General features: G+C 35.3%; 1 protein-coding gene across 17 annotated transcripts in view; it reads right to left on the bottom strand.

The window, feature by feature from the left end:
- Positions 1 to 23,287, bottom strand: part of LOC106875208 (dual specificity calcium/calmodulin-dependent 3',5'-cyclic nucleotide phosphodiesterase 1A) — a 1,568,460-nt gene that overhangs the window by 129,071 nt on the left and 1,416,102 nt on the right. The window contains exon 1 of one of the 17 annotated variants that reach the window (XM_052973391.1): positions 1,284 to 1,635. The exons of the other annotated variants lie outside the window; for them this stretch is intronic. Within the exon in view, the coding sequence (XP_052829351.1) occupies positions 1,284 to 1,314 (31 nt within the window). The 5' untranslated portion in view covers positions 1,315 to 1,635. Of the gene's footprint in view, positions 1 to 1,283; positions 1,636 to 23,287 lie in introns of those variants that run through there. 17 annotated transcript variants of the gene reach the window in all.

The following is a 23,287-nucleotide window of genomic DNA, read 5'->3' as shown; positions in this document are numbered from 1 at the left end:
CTTGTGAGTGGATTTGGTAGACGGAAACTGAAAGAAGCCCGTGTTATATATATATGTATGTGCGTGTATATGTTTGTGTGTCTGTGTTTGTCCCCCCAACATCGCTTGACAACCGATGCTGGTGTGTTTACATCCCCGTAACTTAGCGGTTCGGCAAAAGAGCCCGATAGAATAAGTACTAGGCTTCCAAAGGATAAGTCTTGGAGTCGATTTGCTCAACTAAAGGCAGCGCTCCAGCATGGCCACAGTCAAATGACTGAAACAAGTAAAAGAGTAAAAGAGAGTAAAGAGTATTCAAAGCACCGCCTGAAATTGAACTGGCAATCTTGGGGTTAGTAGCCCATGCCCTTAACCATTACACTATATGCCTGTGGGCATATAGCTATACATATATCAAAGTACATTTCAACCATGCTGAAGGAAATCCCCAAATAGATATGGTTACTCTGACAAATCCTTTGTGGCTACAGCTTGGCCACACACTTTGTCTTTACAATCCAGAGCTAGGGTAAAAGAAAATTATTGAGATGTGGTGCAAATTGCCCTCAAATAGCTGTCACTGACCACCCCAGTCCTTAGAGACTGCAGATATTTAAAATAATTTGAAGATTGATCACTGACAATCACTCACATTTCACACTGAATAGCAATGCATGTGTGTGTTCGTGTGTGTGTGTGTGATGTGGAATGAAGTTTCACTTAAACAATGGATTTGTGAACATATTAATTTTAATTAAATTTTGTATTTTAATTGTGAAAAATTAAGTGTTTAAATTAGATGAAAATAGAATAATTCAAATTAATACAGGGTAATTCCAATTAAGTATTAAACAATTTGACTTAAACTTTCCAAGAATATGGGTATTTGAACTCCCAAACTTCTATAAAAATAAAATCGTATAGGCTTTGAACACTCACAAGTTTTAATCAGTTTCATTTATTTACAAGGAAGAATATCAACTACTTCAAAAGGATTATTAAGAAAAGAATGTCTTTGTCAAGGAAATTAATAAATATCTTAATTAATAGAATACAAATTTTCACAAATACAAACATTAATATGCTACATAAAATTTATATAGTTTCACTTGAAAAGGTTGAGTACTTTAGCAAGCTTTAGTGAACAGAAGCAAAACAAAAAAAAAGAATATATATAAATATATTTCAAATAAATTAATTCATTCACAATAAAATAATACCAATTCAGTGAAGCAGTTTGAATAATATACAGCTATCACCTATAATTTAGGCTAATAAAAATAAATTCAATTATTTCCACATACCTTTCTTTAGTTTAAATTCTATTTTCTGCATATTTTCTAATGTTTGGTTGAGTAAAAAAGAATCCTAATGAAATCAGGAAACTTACAAGATGTGGATAGATTAATAATTATTGCACATGGTAAAACAAGGCCGTTTATAAACAAGACCTGTTACAGGGACAATATAATTATTTCTATTCACTTTATAGTTATATCCCGTAGAACTGCTGTTGCAATGCTTATCCGTGTGTCTCATTTACATAGGCTGAATTTTCCTGTGATGTTCATTAAGTTGAGAGAAGCAGCAGTAGCATTAGAAAAACCAGCTGTGTGATGGTTTTATAGCATTCTTCTCAATCTAAACTGTTAGAATTTTTTTTCTTTCCTTTCTAACTAAGAAACCTTTTAGCTCTATTTCAAAAAGTTACAAAAATCAATAAAAAAAGAAAGGATTAAATTAAAAGGAGAAATAATGTTATGTTACTTCTACTTTCAATAAACAGCCAGAGCAGAAATATAAAATTTAAAATAGCAAAGGGAAATCTGTTTCCTAAAGTTAATTCCAGCAATATGTGGAAGTAATTATGTATTGGGAGGTGGAATAGAATCAAATATCTTGTTACACATACAAGTACAGATAAAAAATATTCTGTATACATGCATATATATATATGTGTGTATATTGTGCATATGTATTGTTAGAAGTGTAGAAATTAATTATGTATATATTAATGAGGAATTTTTTTAAAAAAAGCATCAGACAATAACATTTAAGTTTATTTAATTAACTAACCAAAAGCTAATTAAGATACACAGATTTATTTTTGCAAGTATAATGATTTCCCACTTAGTACATACAATTCACAGATTTCCAGGTAAAATGATATAGTCAATTAACTTGAACATAATGCAAAACTGGTTATGTATTTTATCAGCCCTAGAGGGGTGAAACAAAATGTTGACCTGGAGAGGTTTGAACTCACTTCACTGCAAGTCATTCACTTCATTCTTATCATATTACCACCATTATCTTTAAGCTAAATAATAATAATGATAATAATAATAATAATAATAATTCATTCCCCTCAATCTTTGAGAATTAACAAGGATTCCACTCTTTCATTCCATTCTGTATGTGTGTATACACACATACACACAATACTGTGTTTGTAATCCAGCTTAATTCCCAATGATGTTATCATGAATGACTAATAATTCTATTGCTACCTTAATGGATATATTTGATTATATCAACCCAGTATTTCACCTCTACTTATTTTATGAATCTCAGAAGATTGAAAAGCAGTCAACTTGGGCAGAATTGAAAGCTCAGGATCTTAGGGATCATCATCATCATCATTTAACGTCCGCTTTCCATGCTAGCATGGGTTGGACGATTTGACTGAGGACTAGCGAACCAGACGGCTACACCAGTCACCAATCTGATTTGGCAGAGTTTCTACAGGTGGATGCCCTCCCTGACACCAACCACTCCGAGAGTGTAGTGGGTGCTTTTTACATGTCACCGGCACGAAGGCCAGTCAGGGTACTGGCAAAGGCCATGCTCAAAATGGTGTATTTTACATGCCACCTGCACAGGAGCCAGTACAGTGACACTGGCAATGACCTCACTCGAATGTCTTTTCACATGCCACCGGCACAAGTGCCAGGAAGGCACGCTGGTAACAATCACACTCAAATGGTGCTATTTACGTGCCACTGGCACGGAAGCCAGACAGCTGCTCTGGCAACGATCACGCTCGGATGGTGCTCTTAGCGCTCCACAGGTAGAAGTGCCATCATGAATTCACTTTCACTTGCCCCAACAGGTCTTCGCAAGCTGAGTTTAGTGTCCAATGAAGGAGACGTTGGCATGGGTGCCAGTCGTTGAATTTAGTTTGATTTTGATTTCACTTGCCTGAACAGGTCTTCGCAAGCGGGGTTTAGTGTCCAATGAAGGAAAGGTGGGCTGGCTACACCCCTGGCAGAGGCCTTGGATTATGGTCTCACTTGGCTTGGCAGGTCTGGGGATGTAATAAAAAAAAAAGCACAAGGTGTTTTGTTTACTCCTGTTTCTGCTATTCACAGAAGAATATTTGGGAACAGGCACAGAGGTTATGAGTTGAAATGTCTCAAGCAAAAATGCTAGAATTAGATCACAGTGCAGCAGTTTTATACAACCCCAGGGTCAATATATATCTGTGTTAAGGGTGGTAAGCTGGCAGATCATTAGCATGTTGGGTAAAATGCTAGGTGACATTTCATCTGTCTTTTTGTTCCGAGTTCAAATTCTGCCAAGGTTGACTTTGCTTTTCATCCTTCTAGGATCAATAAAATAAATACCAGTTGAGCACTGGTATCAATATAATCGATTTACGCCCCCTACCTGACGTTGCTGGCCTTGTACCAAAATCTGAAATCAATATTATACCTGTGTTTAATATTGTGTGCTCTTGATCAGCTCTGCTTCAATTGATATATAATATAAAGATAGTTTTTCCAAGAAAAAATTTCATTTGAATGGTTAACCATATACACACTCTTATCCCAAGACTATGAACTTAAAATATGTGTCATTATTGTAAGTACTATGAATACTAAATAAATATATTGCGAAAATTGTTGAGGAAGATTTAGCTGCTTTCATTGTGCAATTTATGTAAATTGGTAAAAGCTGAAGTGAAAATATAAACACTTCCAGGGGTTAGTCAAAGCTGTGGTTAGCTTCAATTTTCAGATGTTCTATCCCAAGTAAAATTTCCGTGGATAGCTTGGTTGATAATTACCAAAAGATAGGTGAACAAGGCTATAAAGAATAAAATGTTTTACCTCCAAATCTAACAAAATCTTCATTAAGGATATGATTCCACAACTTTTGAGCAGAAAACTGAATACCTTTCAGTCCGTCCAACCCATGCCAGCATGGAAAACAGACGTTAAACGGTTATGATGATGATGATGAACTGTACTCCTTAATATGCTATCCATTTAACCAGCCCAGTATTAGTACTTCATCCATTCAACACCCCTCTCTTTAATCTCTTGTCTACTCAAAACCTCCACCCCCTTATCCATTCAAATACCTCATCCCTTAATATTATAACTGTTCAAGCACCTTGGGCCTTTGAGTAGAAACTCCTCTAACAATACTCTTTTACTCTTTTACTTGTTTCAGCCATTTGGCTGCGGCCATGCTGGAGCACCGCCTTTAGTCCAGCAAATCGACCCCAGGACACATTCTTTGTAAGCCTAGTACTTACTGTATCGGTCTCTTTTGCCGAACCGCTAAGTTACAGGGACATAAACACACCAGCATCGGTTGTCAAGTGATGTTGGGGGGACAAACACAGACACACATACATATATATATATACATATATACGACAGGCTTCTTTCAGTTTCCGTCTACCAAATCCACTCACAAGGCTTTGGTCGACCCAAGGCTATAGTAGAAGACACTTGCCCAAGGTGCCACACAGTGGGAATGAACCTGGAACCATGTGGTTGGTAAGCAAGCTACTTACCACACAGCCACTCCTATTTCATTATTTATGAGTCAGTGGTCCTCAACTAGGGTTTATATGGTGCTTGGAAGTTCATACAAGATTTTTTTTATTAAACTACTTATCCTTCTACAATACACCAGATAATACTCTTTTATTTGTTTCAGCCATTTGTGGCCATGCTGGAGCACAGCCTTCAGTTGAACAAATTGATCCCAGGATTCATTCTTTGTAAGCCTGATACTTATTCTATCAGTCAAACAATAGTGGAGGCACACACACACACACACACACACGATGGGCTTCTTTCAGTTTTCTTCTGCCAAATCCACTCACAAGGCTTTGTTCAGCCTGAGGCTATAGTAGAAGATATTTACCCAAGATGCCACACAGTGGGACTGAACCCGGAACCATGTGGTTGAGAAACAAGCTTCTTACCACACAGCCACTCCTGCACCTATCTTAATCTTTTCTAAATACAATTTCCAACAAAAGGATTTTTTTTAAAGCCTCAGATGACTATGAGGTTCCACCCAAGGGGTCCATAAGTAAAAAATGGCTGATAACCACTGAGTAATCTGAAAATGACTGGTAGAAAATAGGGAGTTGTTGGTACAGATTTAACCCTTTTGTAACCAACCCGGCTGAAACTGCCTCTGGCTCTGAGTACAAATGTCTTGCTTTCATAAGTTTTGAATTAAAATCTTCCACCAAACCTTAGTCACAATTTATATTCCTAACACTAGCTTAATGATAACTCAGTTATTTTACTAAATTCCTTGTTATATTTAAAGTAATTAAAAGAAACAGAGCATCTCAACAGAAATATGGTAACAAAAGGGTTAACAAGTGATTAATTTAACCCTTTTGATACCAACCCAGCTGAAACCACCACTGGGTCTGAGTACAAATATCTTGTTTTCAAAAGTTTTAAATTAAAATCTTCTACCAAGCCTTAGTCACAATTTATGTTCCTAACACTAGGTGAATGATAACTAAGTTATTTTACTAAATTCTTTGTTATATTTAAAATTAATTGAAAGAAACACAGAGCATCTCAACAGAAATATGGTAACAAAAGGGTTAAAGATGTTGACAATATCTGGAGTCTCAGGAAACTGGCAGTATTCTACATTGGCCAGAAAAGGTTTATAAAAGAAAACATCAGTGAGATGGTTTGTTGTGAAGAGAGAAAATCCCAACTTATGTAATGCTTGTTCTTTATAAGGGTGAGAGATAATAGAGGGACTTTAACTTCAGGATTGTAAAAGTGAAATTGTGAAATAGAAAGAGAAATGAAGAGTGAGTCATGGGTGGAGAGGTTGAAGAAATAGGAGAGGGTGGGGGAAAAGGGGGAATAGTGTGGGAAGTAGTAGGAGTAGTAAGGATAGGAAGTGGATAACATGAGAGGAAGAAATGTTTGGGTGGTGGGTGGTAGGGAGAGGCAGATCAGTTGGAATGGGAGGTAGCTGGTGAGGGTCAGGTCAATTGGGTGAACAGATAAGAGAGACAGCAGAGTTAAAAGGACATGAACAAATAAGACAGGCTTACACATAAACACAAATGGGAGAGAGAGGGAAAGGAAAGGGAATGAATTAACAATGGGAGAGTTCAAATAATAAAAATAGACCCCTAAACAAATATAATTGGGGTGTAAACAGTATTCCTTTATTTGTTTCAGTCATTTTGACTGTGGCCATGCTGGAGCACCGCCTTTTAGTCGAGCAAATCGACCCCAGGACTTATTCTTTGTAAGTCTAGTACTTATTCTATCAGTCTCTTTTGCCGAACCGCTAAGTTATGGGAATGTAAACACACCAGCATCGGTTGTCAAGCGATGTTGGGAGACACACACACACACATATATACGATGAGCTTGTTTCAGTTTCCATCTACTAAATCCACTCACAAGTCTTTGATTGACCAGAGGCTATAGTAGAAGGCACTGGCCCAAGGTGCCACGTAGTAGGACTGAACCCGGAACCATGTGGTTGGTAAGCAAGCTATGTACCACACAGCTACTCCTGTGCCTATGTATAGTATTTGCACAAACTATACACAACATATAAGATCAAATGTTATGTAAACATTCATGGATGTGTAGACAAACTCAAATACATACGCACACAATACAAAACCATATAAACAAATACAAGCCAAAAACAGAAAATATAGAAGAGTAAGTAAGGATGTTGTCTACAAGAGTTGCATCTATGTCACAAACAATGTGTATAGTCATATGCACCGAGTATGCATAAAATACAACAGATATAGAAACAGTTATATATAGCACAAACATTAAACACACACATACACACACACACACACACACACAACTTGGATCCTATCAAGCTCATGCTAGCACGGAAAATGAACATTAAAGGATGCTACTGCTGATCTCTCTCCAAATACACACACACACATATATTATCTTTTACATCTTTCGATCCGTAGACTGTGGCCATGCTGGGGCATCCCTTTGAGGAATTTTAATTGAACAAATTGACCCCAATACTTATTATTTTTTTAAGCCTAGTACTTAAACCCTCGGTATGTTTTGCTGAACCACTTAGTTACAGGGCTGTAAACAAACCAACACCAGAGGGGACAAATACAAATGTAGAGCTTTTCTATTTGAAAATGAAAAAGGGAAAAAAGAGAAAAATAAGTAAAATTCCAATCAAAAGGGGTCGGGATTTTACTTCTTTTTTCTCTTTTTTTTTTCCCTTTTTCTTTTTCATTTTCGAAAAGAAAAGCTCTACATTTGAATTTGTCTTTGCTGTGTTCAGCCCTGTGTGGCCAATAAAGAAAGTTGTCTGTCTGTCTGTCTGTCTGCCTGCCTGCCTATCTGTCTGTCTATCTATCTATCTATCTATATATAGGCATGTAGTATTTGGTCTTTTGCATTTTATAATAGTGAAGTTGCAAACTTGTTTGCTTTTGGATTTTTGCCCTAGTTACCATATTTTTCAATTTCTTGGGTTGCCTTTTGCTTTTGATGATTGGTTGATTTTCTAGAACTTTTTCCTTTTATTCACCTTTATTTACATTAGATGAGTTTTTTATAAATATGATCAACTATTTCTGCATTTCTAAGGTTAAATGTAAATGCATCTGCTAAGACATTTTACTTGGTTTTACTTCTTAACTTCCTTACATCTTGAATATTTATCCTTTTCTATTTTCATTTGTCATTAGAGTTAGAGGAACTACTCTTTGAATAAGTATGTTTTTCAATTCATCTATTCTTTGATCACATTTTGTAGAATTCGATGTTATTGTACCAATTCTCTTTGCAATATTGAATGGAATGTTTGTTCTTGTATGTTTAAGATGACAGGATGGGAAGAGAAGATACTACCCTGAATCCATGGGTTTGCAGTAGATATCTGTTTCTATCTTGCCATCTGCTTTCATAATTAAAACATCTAAAAATTGAAATTCCTTCTGGTTGAACTATATTATGAAGTTACTATTATGTTACTATTAATTAACTACTTCCGTGAGATAATAAATGTCTAGATTGAATTAAATACAAATCTATAAATCAAAACTATAGTTTCTGTGACCAAGAGCACATGGTATTGTATCAGCTTATTTAATTAGCATATGTATAATTAAATTTTATTAATAGATGTTGGCCAAGAAAACAATTCTTAGAAATTATCAATATCTTCCTGGAAAGTAATAGTAAAGGCAAATTATTTGACTGAACAGAAAAGAAAGAATTTAGAAGCATAAATGTTAAAGACTAATGATTATTTATAGGAGAAATGAATGTAAAGAAAACCCTGAAGCAACATTTATTAAAAATTACTTAACTTTAATAGAGCAGACATGGGTTTGTAATTAAGATGTCTGCTTCATAATAATGTACTTTCAGGTTCAATCATGGAACAAGTGAGTTCTTCTGTAGCTTCAGGTAAGTCAATGCCTCATAAGTGAATATGGTAGATGGAGAGTGTACAAAGCCCTTTGTATTTGTGTGTGTCTGATTATATTCTGCACTGAGCTGAATTATTTGTCTTTGAACAAATTATGTGGTTGTAGTTATGCACTTCCAATGACATGTCGAATGAGTATTCCCTCGTGTGACAAAGGGAAAGAGTTAATGACAGGAAAGGCAAATGGCAATAGAAGCAATTTTTTTTAGTAATATGCATTCATCTAACCCATACTTCGATGAGAAAATGGATGTAAAATGCACAAACAAATGAATCAAAATTGAAAGGTAAAATGGATCAGAGATTACTGTATAAGAAGACTAATTAAATGCATGTAAATTACGGTAGAGGGATAAAGATCATCATCATCGTCATTGTCGTTGTTTAACGTCCGTTTTTCATGCTGGCATGGGTTGGACAGGTTGACTGGGGACTGGCAAGCCAGGAAGCTGCACGAGGCTCCAATCTGATCTGGCAGTGTTTCTTCAGCTGGATGCCCTTCCTAATGCCAACCACTCTGAGAGTGTAGTGGATGCTCTTTACATGCTACCGGCACGGGAGCCAGTCAGGCAGCACTGGCATCAGCCATGTTCGGATGGTGCTTTTTATGTGCTACTGGCACAGGAGCCAGTCGGGGTGGGGATTCTAAATTTGGGGATCATTTTGGATTATTAAACTTACCAGACACCCTCTAGTGAATCAGCTCTTATTGTGCAGATATAAATTTTCCATTCCTCAGGTATTTTAAATCAGTCAAACAAAAAGTTACAGTTTTTAAATATGACAATGGTAGTTGGTAACTTTTTCAATGTACAAGCAATATATCAAACTAGGAAATGTAATCAAAAGAACAATTTTTGTCAAAACTGAAGCCAACCTTCTGCTGAAATCGTAATAATCTTAACACAATGATTATATAGGTTAATGCAACTGTGTTATAGTTGCAGCCCAATTAAATAAGTATTTTCTAGTTCATTATTTTAACAAATAATTTAAAATACAGAAAGAGTAGGAAATTGCAGGCAGATGAAAAACAATAAAACTTATTTAAATTTTTTCTTATATTTTCTTTCTTAGGATTAAATAGGAAAATGTTTGATTATATTTTTTTTTAAACACTACTGTGAAGATACTTAAAAGCAAATATGAAAGTAAATTAAAAAAACAAAAACATGAAAAAAGTTAAGAGCCCATTGGGTTTTCACTTTTATTCACTTTTGAATTTTAAACAATAATGTTTTTTAAAAAATGTAAAACTGATTGATAAATATAAAAATCATTAATGACTTTTCTCTTATCCGTTTTAATTATGTTAATTCATTAGCTTCTCTCTTTTCTTATCCACTCTCTCTCTCTCTCTCTCTCCACCTGCCAACATTCTCTCTATTTGTTCATCTCCTCCATACCTATCTCACTCTCTTTGACTTTATTCACAACATTCCAATATACTTTATATTCCTTTCCTAACAGTTACCTGTACCACAATCATTAGGATTCTCTTCCACAGCACACACACTTACAACTGAACTGATTTTTGCTCCATCCCATCACACCCTAGTTTTCTCAGACTTTAGAGAAGTTATAAAGAGTGCTCAAGAAGACCCAGCAATCTCAGCAAGAAACTGAAGTTACAAAAACAAAATGTCTATATCTGCAATTCCCTCCACCATTACTCCCCTAATTTCTTCATTTAATCATTCCACCATCCCCCTCATTCTCTATCTCTGATCTCTCCACCACTTGTCAACTGTAATCAACTAAGAGTAGAACTACATATTTCATTAAGCTTTCTGAGTTACCAGTTATCTTTCTCATTACTCATAACCACTTCAGTTGCCTCCCATCATTCATCCTTACATTGTCATTCTTCACTCACATTTTACATAGATCATGCCACCCTTACATGCTGTCAAATTACCTCTCCCTTTCCACTGAACCACATCCTGTTCGTTTACCCATATCACTATACATCTCTCACTCTCTGCTATGCACTCCAGTTTTCTTGCCACTCGCACTTTTTCGACCTATCTACCTGTGTGTCATCACTTTCTCTCTATCCCGCTGCTCTTCACCCATTTCTACTAACAATCAGCATCTACATCTCAACTCATATATATCACCGATTATCCCTCCAGCATTTCTAATCCTCTTCAATGCCCTCAATCCAACTCATTTTTATCATAAGCACCCCTCACCCCACTTCTTAACCTCTTCATACATACTAGCTTTTTCCTATCTAGCCTCCATTCCAGTTCTTCTTCTCCTGCCCCCAACACTCCCTAGATATATCCTGACACCATGTCACCACCATCTTTATTGTTCTTTCCTGTTTTACATCAATTACTCCAACACTGTATAATGTGTCTCTTCCATTGCAAAAAGTCAGTTCTGATCACTATCTTAATACCTTTATCACCTAACATAAATCTCTCTATCTCTCTCTCTCTCTCTCTCTCTACTGCAGCTCCTCTCAGCCGATGCAGATCTTAGTTTTGCAAGCTGCATGGCAACCTTACTAATGCTGATGACACAAAACAACAAAAGAATAATAATAAAAGCACCCAGTCCAATGTGGAAGGTTATCCGTCCACAGGAACCACGTCAAAGCAGACTCTGGAGTATGTTGCAGTCTTCTGACCTGTTGGATCTTGAGGAACCATCCAACCCATGCCAGCATGGAATACGGATGCTGAAGATGAGGATGAGTCCAATGAGTGACCTATACCACTGAAAACTTTGTAAGTGTGAACCCAACAGTCACTCTCTGACCAGCTGTAACCAACAACCATTTAACTATATATATATATATATATATATATATATTTTTTTATCATCATCATTTAATGTCTGCCTGCCATACTGGTATGGGTGGGACGGTTTCACAAGAGCCAGGCAGAAGCCTGCACCAGACTTCTGTGACTGTTTTGGCAAGATTTTTACAGCTGGATGCCCTTCCTAACACCAACCATTAAGCAGAGTGGACGTAGTGCTTTTCATGTGGCACCTGCATTAACAGGGTCACCAAGTACTTGCAAGACATATATATATATATATAGAGAGAGAGAGAGAGAGAGAGAGAGTGAGAGAGAGAACGTGATATGAAGAACAAGATATTCTTTAATTCTTTTACTTGTTTCAGTCATTTGACTGTGGCCATGCTGGAGCACTGCCTTGAAGGGTTTCCTCATTTGAATAAATCGACCCTGGGATTATGGTTCTTTTAACCTAGTACATATTCTATTGGTCTCTTTTGCTGAACTGCTAAATTACAGGGATATAAACCCATCAACACCAGTTGTTGAGCAGTGATGGAGAGGGGGAACAAACATAGACACAAAGACACGTGCATGCACACACACACACACACACACACACACACACACACACATATATATACATATATGACAAGCTTCTTTCAGTTTCTGTCCATGAAATCCCACTCACAAAGCTTTGATCAGCTCGAGGCTATAGTGGAAGACACTTGCTGAAGGTGCCACGCAGTGGAACTGAACCTGGAACCATGCAGTTGGGAGACAAGTTTCTTATCACACAGCAATGCTTGTGCCTATGTAAATAAATTTCTTGAGTATAGTTGTATGGAGTATACAGTCACAAAGTGTGGGTGAATGTGCTAATGGAAATGGCAGTGAGGGGTCACTAGTTCAGGGAATATAGCAGTTTATCATGTAATGACTCACCAATCAGATGAACAATATTTTTGTGAGTATGGTCAATAACCAATTAAGATTTGTCAGCAATACTTCTGTGTTAGACCTATTTGGTTTGTGTATAGGATCAGTAACTGTTCAAGAATAAGTTATTATTACATGACTTTATAAAAGATACATTGTCTATTTGAAACTGTTATAAAGATGATAATAGGCTTTTTAAAATCCTGTGCTATCATGTCTTATACTGAGCTGAAAATATATTTTTGATTGTTAATTTTTTTTCATACAACTTTTCCAGATAGACAATCTTAATTTGTAGATTAGACTTAATCCGTCGGATGCTTCCTCTTACATGGAAGAAGTCAAGAATAATTAACTCATGGCTTGAGTATAAAACTTTCTTTTTATATGTGATACTACCCATTTGGAAACCCTCTACATTGATTTTAAATTATGATAAACACGAGAGCAATATATAATACTAATATATACCTACATAAAGGGACAATAGAAAACCATTTCTGCAGCTGATGGAAATAATTATGTTACCTTCCATTGTTAAATAGGAAGTTGTTGGAAAATTAATGTTTCTGCAAGATTGGATTCCATATTTTAAATTCATTACCATAGGCTTGATAGCCAATTAACTGGTCAGAAGAAATAGTTGGAGGACAACAGAATCTATTGTAGCAGTAATAATAGTCATTTTCCCCTCAACAGAATATCATGTCAGCTCCCTATTAAGAGCTCAAAAAGAAAATTCTATATAGAAATGACTTCTCAGTTATTTATATAATTTTTTTTTCTGTTTTTGTTTTACTTTAATTCATAAACAATTTCTTCAAGTACTTTAAGGCAACTACACAGAAGATGGAAGGACATCATATGAATATATTTTAAATAGAACCAGCACAAGACACAAATTAGATCACAAGCTCTAAAAAATCTAAATGCAAGCTTATTGACAAAAACCATATCCAGTAGGGAGGGAACCCACATCTATGACAACTGAGTATGCTTACAATGGTACAGATGACATTCAGCTTGAACATCTGTCAGTGTTTGCAGGAAAACATAGGGAAGGAGGTACTTCCAAATCCCTCTTGATCTGTGTAGAGATGGGTGTTATTATATATAGATTGTTTTTGAGAGACATAGTTGTCATGTCACAAGTCCCCATTGAAGAAGGATCTCACTGACAGAGCTTGAGCCGTTTATGTTACATGTAGATGACCCCTGTGAGTGGAAGACTACAGGGATGTGAAGCATAAGATCATCAGTATAGAAGTGTGAGATGTTAAATGTGGAAGCAAGTAGGTTACTTATGTACAACAGGAAGGGCATGGGAGACATTGTTGAATCTTGGGGTACACCAGAATTGATAAAATGGGGTGATTAAAGAAAGCCCCATTGGCCCATGCAGCAACAGTATAAGAATCTTTCAATTCCAGAATTGAGAGATGAGTGCAGGCCATAGCTGGGTATGTTGACAAGATGAATCCTATGACAAACATTGCAGGAGTAGCTGTGTGGTAAGTAGCTTGCTTACCAACCACATGGTTCCGAGTTTAGTCCCACTGTGTGGCACCTTGGGCAAGTGTCTTCTACTATAGCTTCGAGTCAATCAAAGCCTTGTGAGGGGATTACATATATTCATATGGTAGACAGAAACTGAAAGAAGCCTGTCATATATATGTATATATATATGTGTGTGTTTGTGTGTCTGTGTTTGTCCCCCAGCATCACTTGACAGCCGATGCTGGTGGGTTTACGTCCCCATTACTTAGCGGTTCAGCTAAAGAGACTGATAGAATAAGTACTAGGCTTACAAAGAATAAGTCCTGGGGTCGATTTGCTCGAGTAAAGTCGGTGCTCCAGCATGGCCACAGTCAAATGACTGAAACAAGTACAAGAGTAATGTTGAGTGCAATTACATTGCTTTCACCAAAGTCCTCAAAACTGTTGAATGTGATATGAGAGTAAAATTCCAGTGAATTTGATTTTATAGAAGTCATAATGGATGTTACTGAATAGAAAGAGAGAGAGAGAGAGAGAGAGAGGGTGGAGAGAAAGAGAAAAAGGTGGTGATGAAGATTGCTTTTGGCTGTATCTGTTTCCATAATCTCTGATATGTTAGAAGGGAGAACAATAAGTAAGTAGTTAGTGATGTGACAGATGTTGGTATTCTTGATATAGTACAAACTGCAGTATGTTTTTAAACAGTAGCAAAGAGTTTGTGTGTGAGAGAGAGAGAGAGAGATTGAAGAGTTTGATGAAGATAGGAACAAGGTGACATGTTGGGGTGTGATTGAAATTCTTTTAACAAAACTTGTTGCAATGCTGGTTTCACATGAGCAGAGGCTTTATTGTTATCAAGACCCAAGCTAGCCTTGATTGAGCAGATGTTTGATTGGAGGCATTATAACGGTAACCTTTAGTGTGTGTGTTTGGGAGGGGGGGCATAGTGTCCCCTCAGATACATTATCAAATGTATTCCTTTTTTAAGAAGGTAGAATATGGTATGAGGAGAATTAGGCCACTAATTTTCGCTGGTTGAGCAACCACAAATATGCTCCTTTCTTAGTTTGGAAGATATTTCATAACTGTTAGCTGTGTATACATGATGATGAGGCTCAGGCTAAAATATTACTGCGTGCATGTTGTAGTGATGTCATCTTGAGGGTCTCCAGCACACATGCATGCATGCCTGCCGAAAGGTCCCTGATGCAAATGCGCAGAAAACTAGCAGCAGCAGAGTTCTCTTGTACCTCAGACTCGAGATGCAGCTGCTGAACGATGCAGATGTGTCCTCAGCAGCTCTCTGTTTGCCTCTGCTGCTAACCGGTATTTGACCAGCTCTGTGTAGCTGGATTTCTGTGAAGAATGCCTTCACAAAGTATGATTAACTCAGACTTTGCTGCTTCCACACCAGACCTGGCTACCTACTGTCCCAAGGTGTAAATATTTTGTACATACAAAATAAAAGGATTGTTTTTATGTTCGGATGTTTTCTTGTTCCGGGCTGTGTAGTAAGTAACTTGCTTACCAACCACATGGTTCTGGGTTCAGTCCCACTGCGTGACACCTTGGGCAAGTTTCTTCTACTATAGCCTCGGGCCAACCAAAGCCTTGTGAGTGGATTTGGTAGACGGAAACTGAAAGAAGCCCGTCGTATATATCTATATATATATATATGAGTATGTGTGTGTATAAGTTTGTGTGTCTGTGTTTGTCCCCTCAACATCGCTTGACAACCGATGCTGGTGTGTTTATGTCCCCATAACTTAGCAGTTCGGCAAAAGAGACTGATAGAATAAGTACTAGGCTTACAAAGAATAAGTCCTGGGGTCGATTTGTGTGACTAAAGGCGGTGCTTCAGCATGGCCACAGTCAAAAGACTGAAACAAGTAAAAGAGAGAAAAAGAAAGAGAGTAAGGAATTGTGTGGCACCCTTCCAGTGCCAACCATTTTACCTCTTATAATGTAATATCACCAAGTGGCCAGCAAAAATGGAGACTTTCTTCAATGGTTGAGGGTTGGTAGGTAGGAAGTTTCTATAAAGTTTGTAACAGTATAATTTCCATGCGATTTGGTGAAAAGTGATTATTTAAGTAGGCTTAAATATATATTCAGAAAAAGAAAAGAAAAAAAAAACAGTGATATATTGGCTATTTGATGAAACATGTAAAGGCTAAAGAACCATTTTCTACAAAGCAGTAATTCAGCAGACATAGAATACTACAACAAAATGAATTATGTTGTGAAATATAATGTATACAAGAACAGGAGATGAATGTTACCATGATTAAACTAGAAGTGGATGCTATAGATGTCAAAAGATGGAATATTTCATCAGACAATCATAAATCTATCAAGAAAAATTTGTTTCATTTACTGATGTTGTGAGTAGCAGTGAGTTAAGATTTCTGAATGGTGGACCTCACAGAAGAGATGATAATCAGAATCAAAATTAATGGTGATTTGCTGTTCTGGAAACTTGACTGACCTATGCCATCATGGACATAAGGACATTAAAACAGTCGTGATGAACAACACACTTTACATACAAAAATACAGTTTTTAATCAAAATTAAAAGGAATTAGAAAATTAAATATGTTAACTTAAAACTTAAATAAATGATTAAATGAAGTAACAAAAAGAAATTTCTTTCACACAGTTATTTATTATGAGAAAGTTTATTGGTTAAATAAAGGAAAAACCATATTCAAGAAAGATAAGATATTTAACTGGTTGTGAAAAGAACTCGTTAAAATTAATGATTACCTTACACTATGATACAAATCTTTATTTCAAGTTACACCCAACAATGTCTTTTAGTATTTTAGCAGGTTATCTACAAAAGTTTAGTCCAAAGTATCATATTCATAAAAAAAGTATATATATGCTAAAAATATAGGTGCAGCGTGGGTGTGTGGTAAGAAGCTTGCTTCCCAACCACATGGTTCAGGGTTCAGTTCCACTGCATGGCATCTTGGGCAAGTGTTTTTTACTATAGCCTCAGGCCGACCAAAGCCTTGTGAGTGGATTTGGTAGACGGAAACTGAAAGAAGTCTGTTGTGTGTGTGTTTGTGTACATATATATATATATGTGTTTGTGCTTGTCCCTCCACCATTGCTTTACAATCGATGTTGGTGTGTTTACATTCCCGTAACTTAGTGGTTCAGCAAAAGAGACTAATAGAATAAGTACTAGGCTTACAAAGAATAAGTCCTGAGGTCGATTTGTTCGACTAAAGGCAGTGCACCAGCATGGCCACAGTGAAATGAATGAAGCAAGTAGATGAATGCAAAGGGCAAAATTATAGGTGGATCATGTAAAACTTGTGTAAAATGACACCCAAGAAAGGGTGATTTTAAAAGAAGAGTTCTCTAATAATAAATGTGTTAGTTACTGCCCTCTGTGCAAAGATTCTCCACAAATCCTCACCAGCCTTGTCTATTCTATGTCTCTTTCCATTGCTATCAGCTATGTAGTTATTTCTCTTCTGGTATCAAGACTGACCGTATTTGTAAACTTCCAAGTTGGAACCAAAGCATACTGTCCAATTATCACAATATATTTTTTTATCATTTCTTAACTTATATATGGTACTTTTATAACATCTCAAATCACTTCATTTCTCATAAAATCATGCCACTTCACCCCTAGATATTTGGTAATGTTATATTTTCAAAGCCTACAGGATTGCTTTTTTGTGACACTTTCCCCATATTTTAATACTTTTTCTTACTGATGACATACAGTTTAATTTTCATTGTAATCACTATTCTATGTGATCTCAACACATCTGAAAATACTCCCATTACTTGACTTTTTAAAATTTTACATTAATGTTTCCATCACTTCCTATGAAAATACTTAGATATTTAAATTTATTGGACTCATTTAGTATGTACCCACTTAATGATGCAGTTCTTTTCTCTGCTTATTATTCATAATTCTAGTTGTATTGATGCTTATCTTTAAGTCTACATCTTTAACCATTTTGTGAAGCTTGCATATAATTCTTTGCATTCTAATTTTTATATTTCATTAATTTCATTAATAGACAAACTAACATCACCAGTATAAATCTGCCAAATACTTTTCAATGCCTTCTCTTTCTTTCCATTTCGAATTCATCATCGTCATTATCGTCATCATCGTTTAACGTCTGCTTTCCATGCTAGCATGGGTTGGACAATTTGACTGAGGACTGCCGAACTGGATGGCTGCACCAGGCTCCAATCTGGTCTGGCAGAGTTTCTACAGCTGGATGCCCTTCCTAACGCCAGCCACTCGGAGAGTGTAGTGGGTGCTTTTACATGCCACCGGCACAAGGGCCAGTCAGGCGGTACTAGCAACGGCCATACTCAAAATGGTGTTTTTTACGTGCCACCTGCACAGGAACATAGGAATTGTTTCCTTAAATGTTTTGAAGTTCATTAGAACACATAAGAAAGGCTACTGAACATGCCCCTGCACTCCCACCTTCAAATTTATTTAAGAATCAACCGTTTAAGTTTACCATGACATTTACTTCTAAGATGTCTTGTACTTATTGCGATGACATACTTTTCCTTCAAATCGTAGTAACTCACATCTTCTAGGCTATAACCATATATACACAATTGAATGCTTTTTCATATATATAAATAATATTTGTTAACAGTTACTGTCATCTTTTTATTATGGTTAATCATTTACTAATACATTATTTATCTGGTGTATTAATAGCTCAAGACAGCAGGATCTCAAAAAAGGTCAACACATGACTAGCCCAGAAGAAGCATGCACTGACAAGTTACAAATAATGTAGCGAAACAGTGAAATAATAAAACTTTTTGATAGTAAAAAAAAAAAAAAAATGTAACAATGACTTCTTTATCTCGACAATTGTACAACATCTTTATAGATACAGTATATTTAACTTCAAAACATCAGAAACATGAACACTATTTCACTGATAGATTTTCTTCCTTTATTTTACTTACAACGAAGGGATTTGTACATAAATAGAAATTTCATGATGATCATGATAATGATGATGATGATAGTAAAAGTACTTTCTGTTAGCTACAGATATTAAGAAATGTATTCATATTGCATCATCTGAAGAAGATACTTAAAATTAATTTATGTTTCAAAGAGTCAAAATAATGAGATGTGTGATAAATTATTTAAAAGTAAGTGTTTTCTAGAAGACTAATCTAACAAAATATTTTATTTTAGATCACAGACTAACATTAAATCAAGTTGTTGTTATGATGGAGATAATGTTATATTCTTTAAAGAAGGAATATAAAATGTGACAGAAAGGAAACAAATTATATACACTAAATTATAGGTTTCTTGTTTTGAAGTATAATTAATGACAGTATTTGAACAGCATTAAAGTAACTGTTTCTTAATGAATTTGACTAAAACATTACCTTTTGAATATGTAATCATGATAGGAATGGTGGCATTCTGGTAGAAAGTGAATTATCAAGGTGTATTTTTTACCTGGAATAAGGAGCAGCTTGTTGAAGTAGGAACTGTTAAGGTGAAAGCTTATATATTTAGCTTGAAATGTCATAAAGTTTGGTAATTGTTAACTGACTGCGATAAAAACTACCTTGAGGTTTTTCCTATGATGAAATAACTGTCCTGATAGACTAAGCAAAAGTGCAGCATCTTTTTGATAGATTATTAACATCAATAATACTGAAAATGTATCTGTACAATGCTGTATTTAGGAAAAAAAAAAAAGGCTAATCTAAAGAAATTTCTATAAGAGATGTTCTGTATAAAAGAACAATAACTTTTGAGAAATAGAAGGTAGACAAAAGGATATTGAATGTTTGTATTGAATTAATACAAACTAACAGAGAAAGGGTAATTATTACACAAGAAGCAGTAATGATGAACTAAATGTAATTGAGAAAACATAACTTGTACTGAATATAGAAGTAAATATAAAGTTGAATGGCTGATAAGACTCGTTAAAAAATTGCTGAGTTTACAGAAAATGGTTTAATCCCTGTGATACAGCAATCAATATGTAGCTTGAAATATGTCTGGGGTAATTAGTGAAAATTAGGTCACTAAATATCAGTAATTAAGAATTAAAAAAAAAAAAAAACACATTGCAGAATTTAAGAAATAAATATTGCCCGTTGGTATGAAAAGGAAAACTTATTGTTTTTATAAACTCCATTCATGCTAAAATTTGATAATTTTTCTCTTAGACTGAATATTGATATGTTTTAATGTGGCACAAAGTTATTTTAAAACAGGTTGGAATTTTATAGTTAAGATCCCTGTAAGATCCCTGATCCATATTGAATAAGGGTACTGAATGAGTGAAAGTAAAAATTTACTTCAATGAGATTTGAACTTAGAAGCATGATATATTAAAACTAAATACAACACTCGGCTTTCTGCACCACATCCCTTAGATAAAATATTGAAATAAGATATTTGAGAGTTCAATACATGCGTAATAAGAATCAGTGATTAAACTTTCTCTTGACATTTTCACTTTTTTATTGGTTCAATCTTTTTAGTCTCAATCAGGAAAGATTCCCATTTCACAAACTAGCTATTCCCATTTAAATGCTCTATTTACATTTCCTCTTCTCCAGGATTTCGTCTTTCAACTTTTATGACACAATTCCTCAACGTAAAGTAGTTTCTATTGGATCTTAGAATTAATTAACAGGTGCATCAAAGAGAAACTGAAATTTAATAGTTGTTTATTCACTTCGTTATTTAGAATATTACTTGGTGATATAATATAGGAAATATTATACCTAAGTGTTCAACGGTTTGCTATGATTTATGGCATTCTCCATTTAAATGTCTAAATGTCACCTGATGAATTCAATTAATGTTACTCCCTCACCTATCAACCTAGCAAAGAGATTTATAGAAAATCAAGGCTGAAACTCAAAATCTCAGACTCAATTTGCACCACCTATTTAATTTATCAATCAAATTTCTTGGCTATTTTGTCTTCTCTGTACAATTTTACAACACCCATAATACTTGTATTGGTGGGTGATTTGATTGCTTTAAGATGTTCTATTTTCTCATATAGACAATTCAAGAAAAATATTCTTTAAATACGTTACTATATTATAACATGCTTATCTGTTCTTAAAGTATTACCTTATTGGATTTGATGTTTTTAAGGAGTGGCTGTGTGGTAAGTAACTTGCTTACCAACCACATGGTTCCAGGTTCAGTCCCACTGTGTGACACCTTGGGCAAGTGTCTTCTACTATATCCTCAGGCTGACCAAAGCCTTGTGAGTGGATTTGGTAGACGGAAACTGAAAGAAACTCATATATATAGGTGCAGGAGTGGCTGTTAGGTAAGTAGCTTGCTTACCAACCACATGGTTCCGGGTTCAGTTCCACTGCATGGCACCTTGGGCAAGTGTCTTCAACTATAGCCTCAGGCTGACCAAAGCCTTGTGAGTGGATTTGGTAGACTAAAACTTAAAGAAGACCGTTGTATATATATATATATGTATATGTGTGTGTATATGTTTGTATGTCTATGTTTGTCCCCACCAACATCGCTGAACAACCGATGCTGGTGTGTTTATGTCCTCGTAACTTAGCGGTTCGGCAAAAGAGAATGATAGAATAAGTACTAGGCTTACAAAGAATAAGTCCTGGGGTCGATTTGCTCAACTAAAGGCGGTGCTCCAGCATGGCCACAGTCAAATGACTGGAACAAATAAAAGAATAATAGAATATGCAGACCTGGTATAGAGAAGGTATGTTATTGATGAGATCACATATGCTGACAAAAGGACTTTGACAAACCGAACTGATCAATTGGTTAACCAAACAATTAATCAAACAGTTGATTGGTTAAGTAGTTAATTAGTTAACCATTTCACTAATAAATAATAAAGAAATGAATAATGGTCCTCCAAAGATACAACACATCAAGAATCTTGCAAACCAAATACAAAAATGAAATATTTCCCGAGTACTATTTTTAAATAAATCTCATGATGTTGTATACTGTGCGGCATCTATAATAATGATAATAATCTTAACAATATCAATTGAGTTACAAAGCAATGGAAAGTGTGAGTAGTATGTGTCCCTGGATAAGGCAAATAGGCATAAAACCTAGTTTAGTGCAACTTCAGTAAACAATATTATTTGGGACAACTGGGACACTTAGGGAGGTTCTTGGCATCAAAAGTACTTGTAGCCCAGTGTTAAGAATATTTTTACCAACAGTCTAATCTGTTTTGCATAAATGAAATAATAATAATAATAATAATAATCTTTTCTGCTAAAGGCCAAGGTCTCAAATTTGGTGGGAGGGGACTAGACGATTACATTGACCCCAGTGTTTCACTGGTACTTGATTTATCGACCCCAAAAGGATGAAAGGCAAAGTCAACCTCAGCAGAATTTGAACTCAGAATGTAGCAACAGGCAAAATACCAGCTTGTCACATTGAATAATGATGATGATGATGATGATGATGATCATGGTAACAATAATAATAATGATAATAATGATAATAATAATAATAATAATAATAATAAAGAAAAACTCAGAAGACATTTAAAATTAGATCAAAATGATAATATCTGACATTTAAGATTTACTTTGTTAAAAAGAGTGAGTTGTAAAAAAAATGAACCAGTATAATTATAGGAAAGACTAGTTGGTGTATGTTAAATAACTACTGCTATATTTATAAAAATAGAGGCCAAACAAGCTATGGTGATTGACATTCTCAAACTCATCTAGATAATTAATTTTCAATACACATTCAATATTTTATCATTTCATCAGCTGGTGTGGGTCATACGGCTTGACATATATCCTCGTGTTGTATTATTTCACTTGCAAAGCCTAAATTGATCATCTAGCTACTTTGCAATTAAATCTTTCTTAATCTCTGCCCTGTAGATTTCTCATACAGCCCCCAAATACATAATCTATTCTTATTACAAGTTCATAATACAGTCATAATGCAGCCTTTATCTCTAGCATGTGAATTCCAATACATTTAATACGCAATAACTTCCTCAACACAGCTGCCCGGAAGGTATCTCGAAAGTTCACATTGTACATCAAAGCGATCATATTCAGCTTATCCTGGCTGCAAATTGCATATCACTTTGTTTTAATGTTTCCTCGATATGTGTGTGTCTGTGTTAAAAAGAATTTATAGTTTAAAACACATTTGAGGAGAATAATAACAAAACATTCCCTGAAGGAATGAAATTTTGCTGATTGGCAAAACTTCAAATCCTGGTCATTTTGATGTCCATCATATAGAGGATGGACATCAAAATGTATGTGTGCTTACATATATGTGAATATACATGAATGTATTAATACATGCATATGTGTGTATATATATATATATATATATATATAT

This window comes from Octopus bimaculoides, chromosome 1 (assembly GCF_001194135.2).
Source record: "Octopus bimaculoides isolate UCB-OBI-ISO-001 chromosome 1, ASM119413v2, whole genome shotgun sequence".
In the NCBI taxonomy this organism is placed as follows: Eukaryota; Metazoa; Mollusca; class Cephalopoda; order Octopoda; family Octopodidae; genus Octopus; species Octopus bimaculoides.
This window is presented reverse-complemented; position numbering and strand designations above follow the sequence as displayed.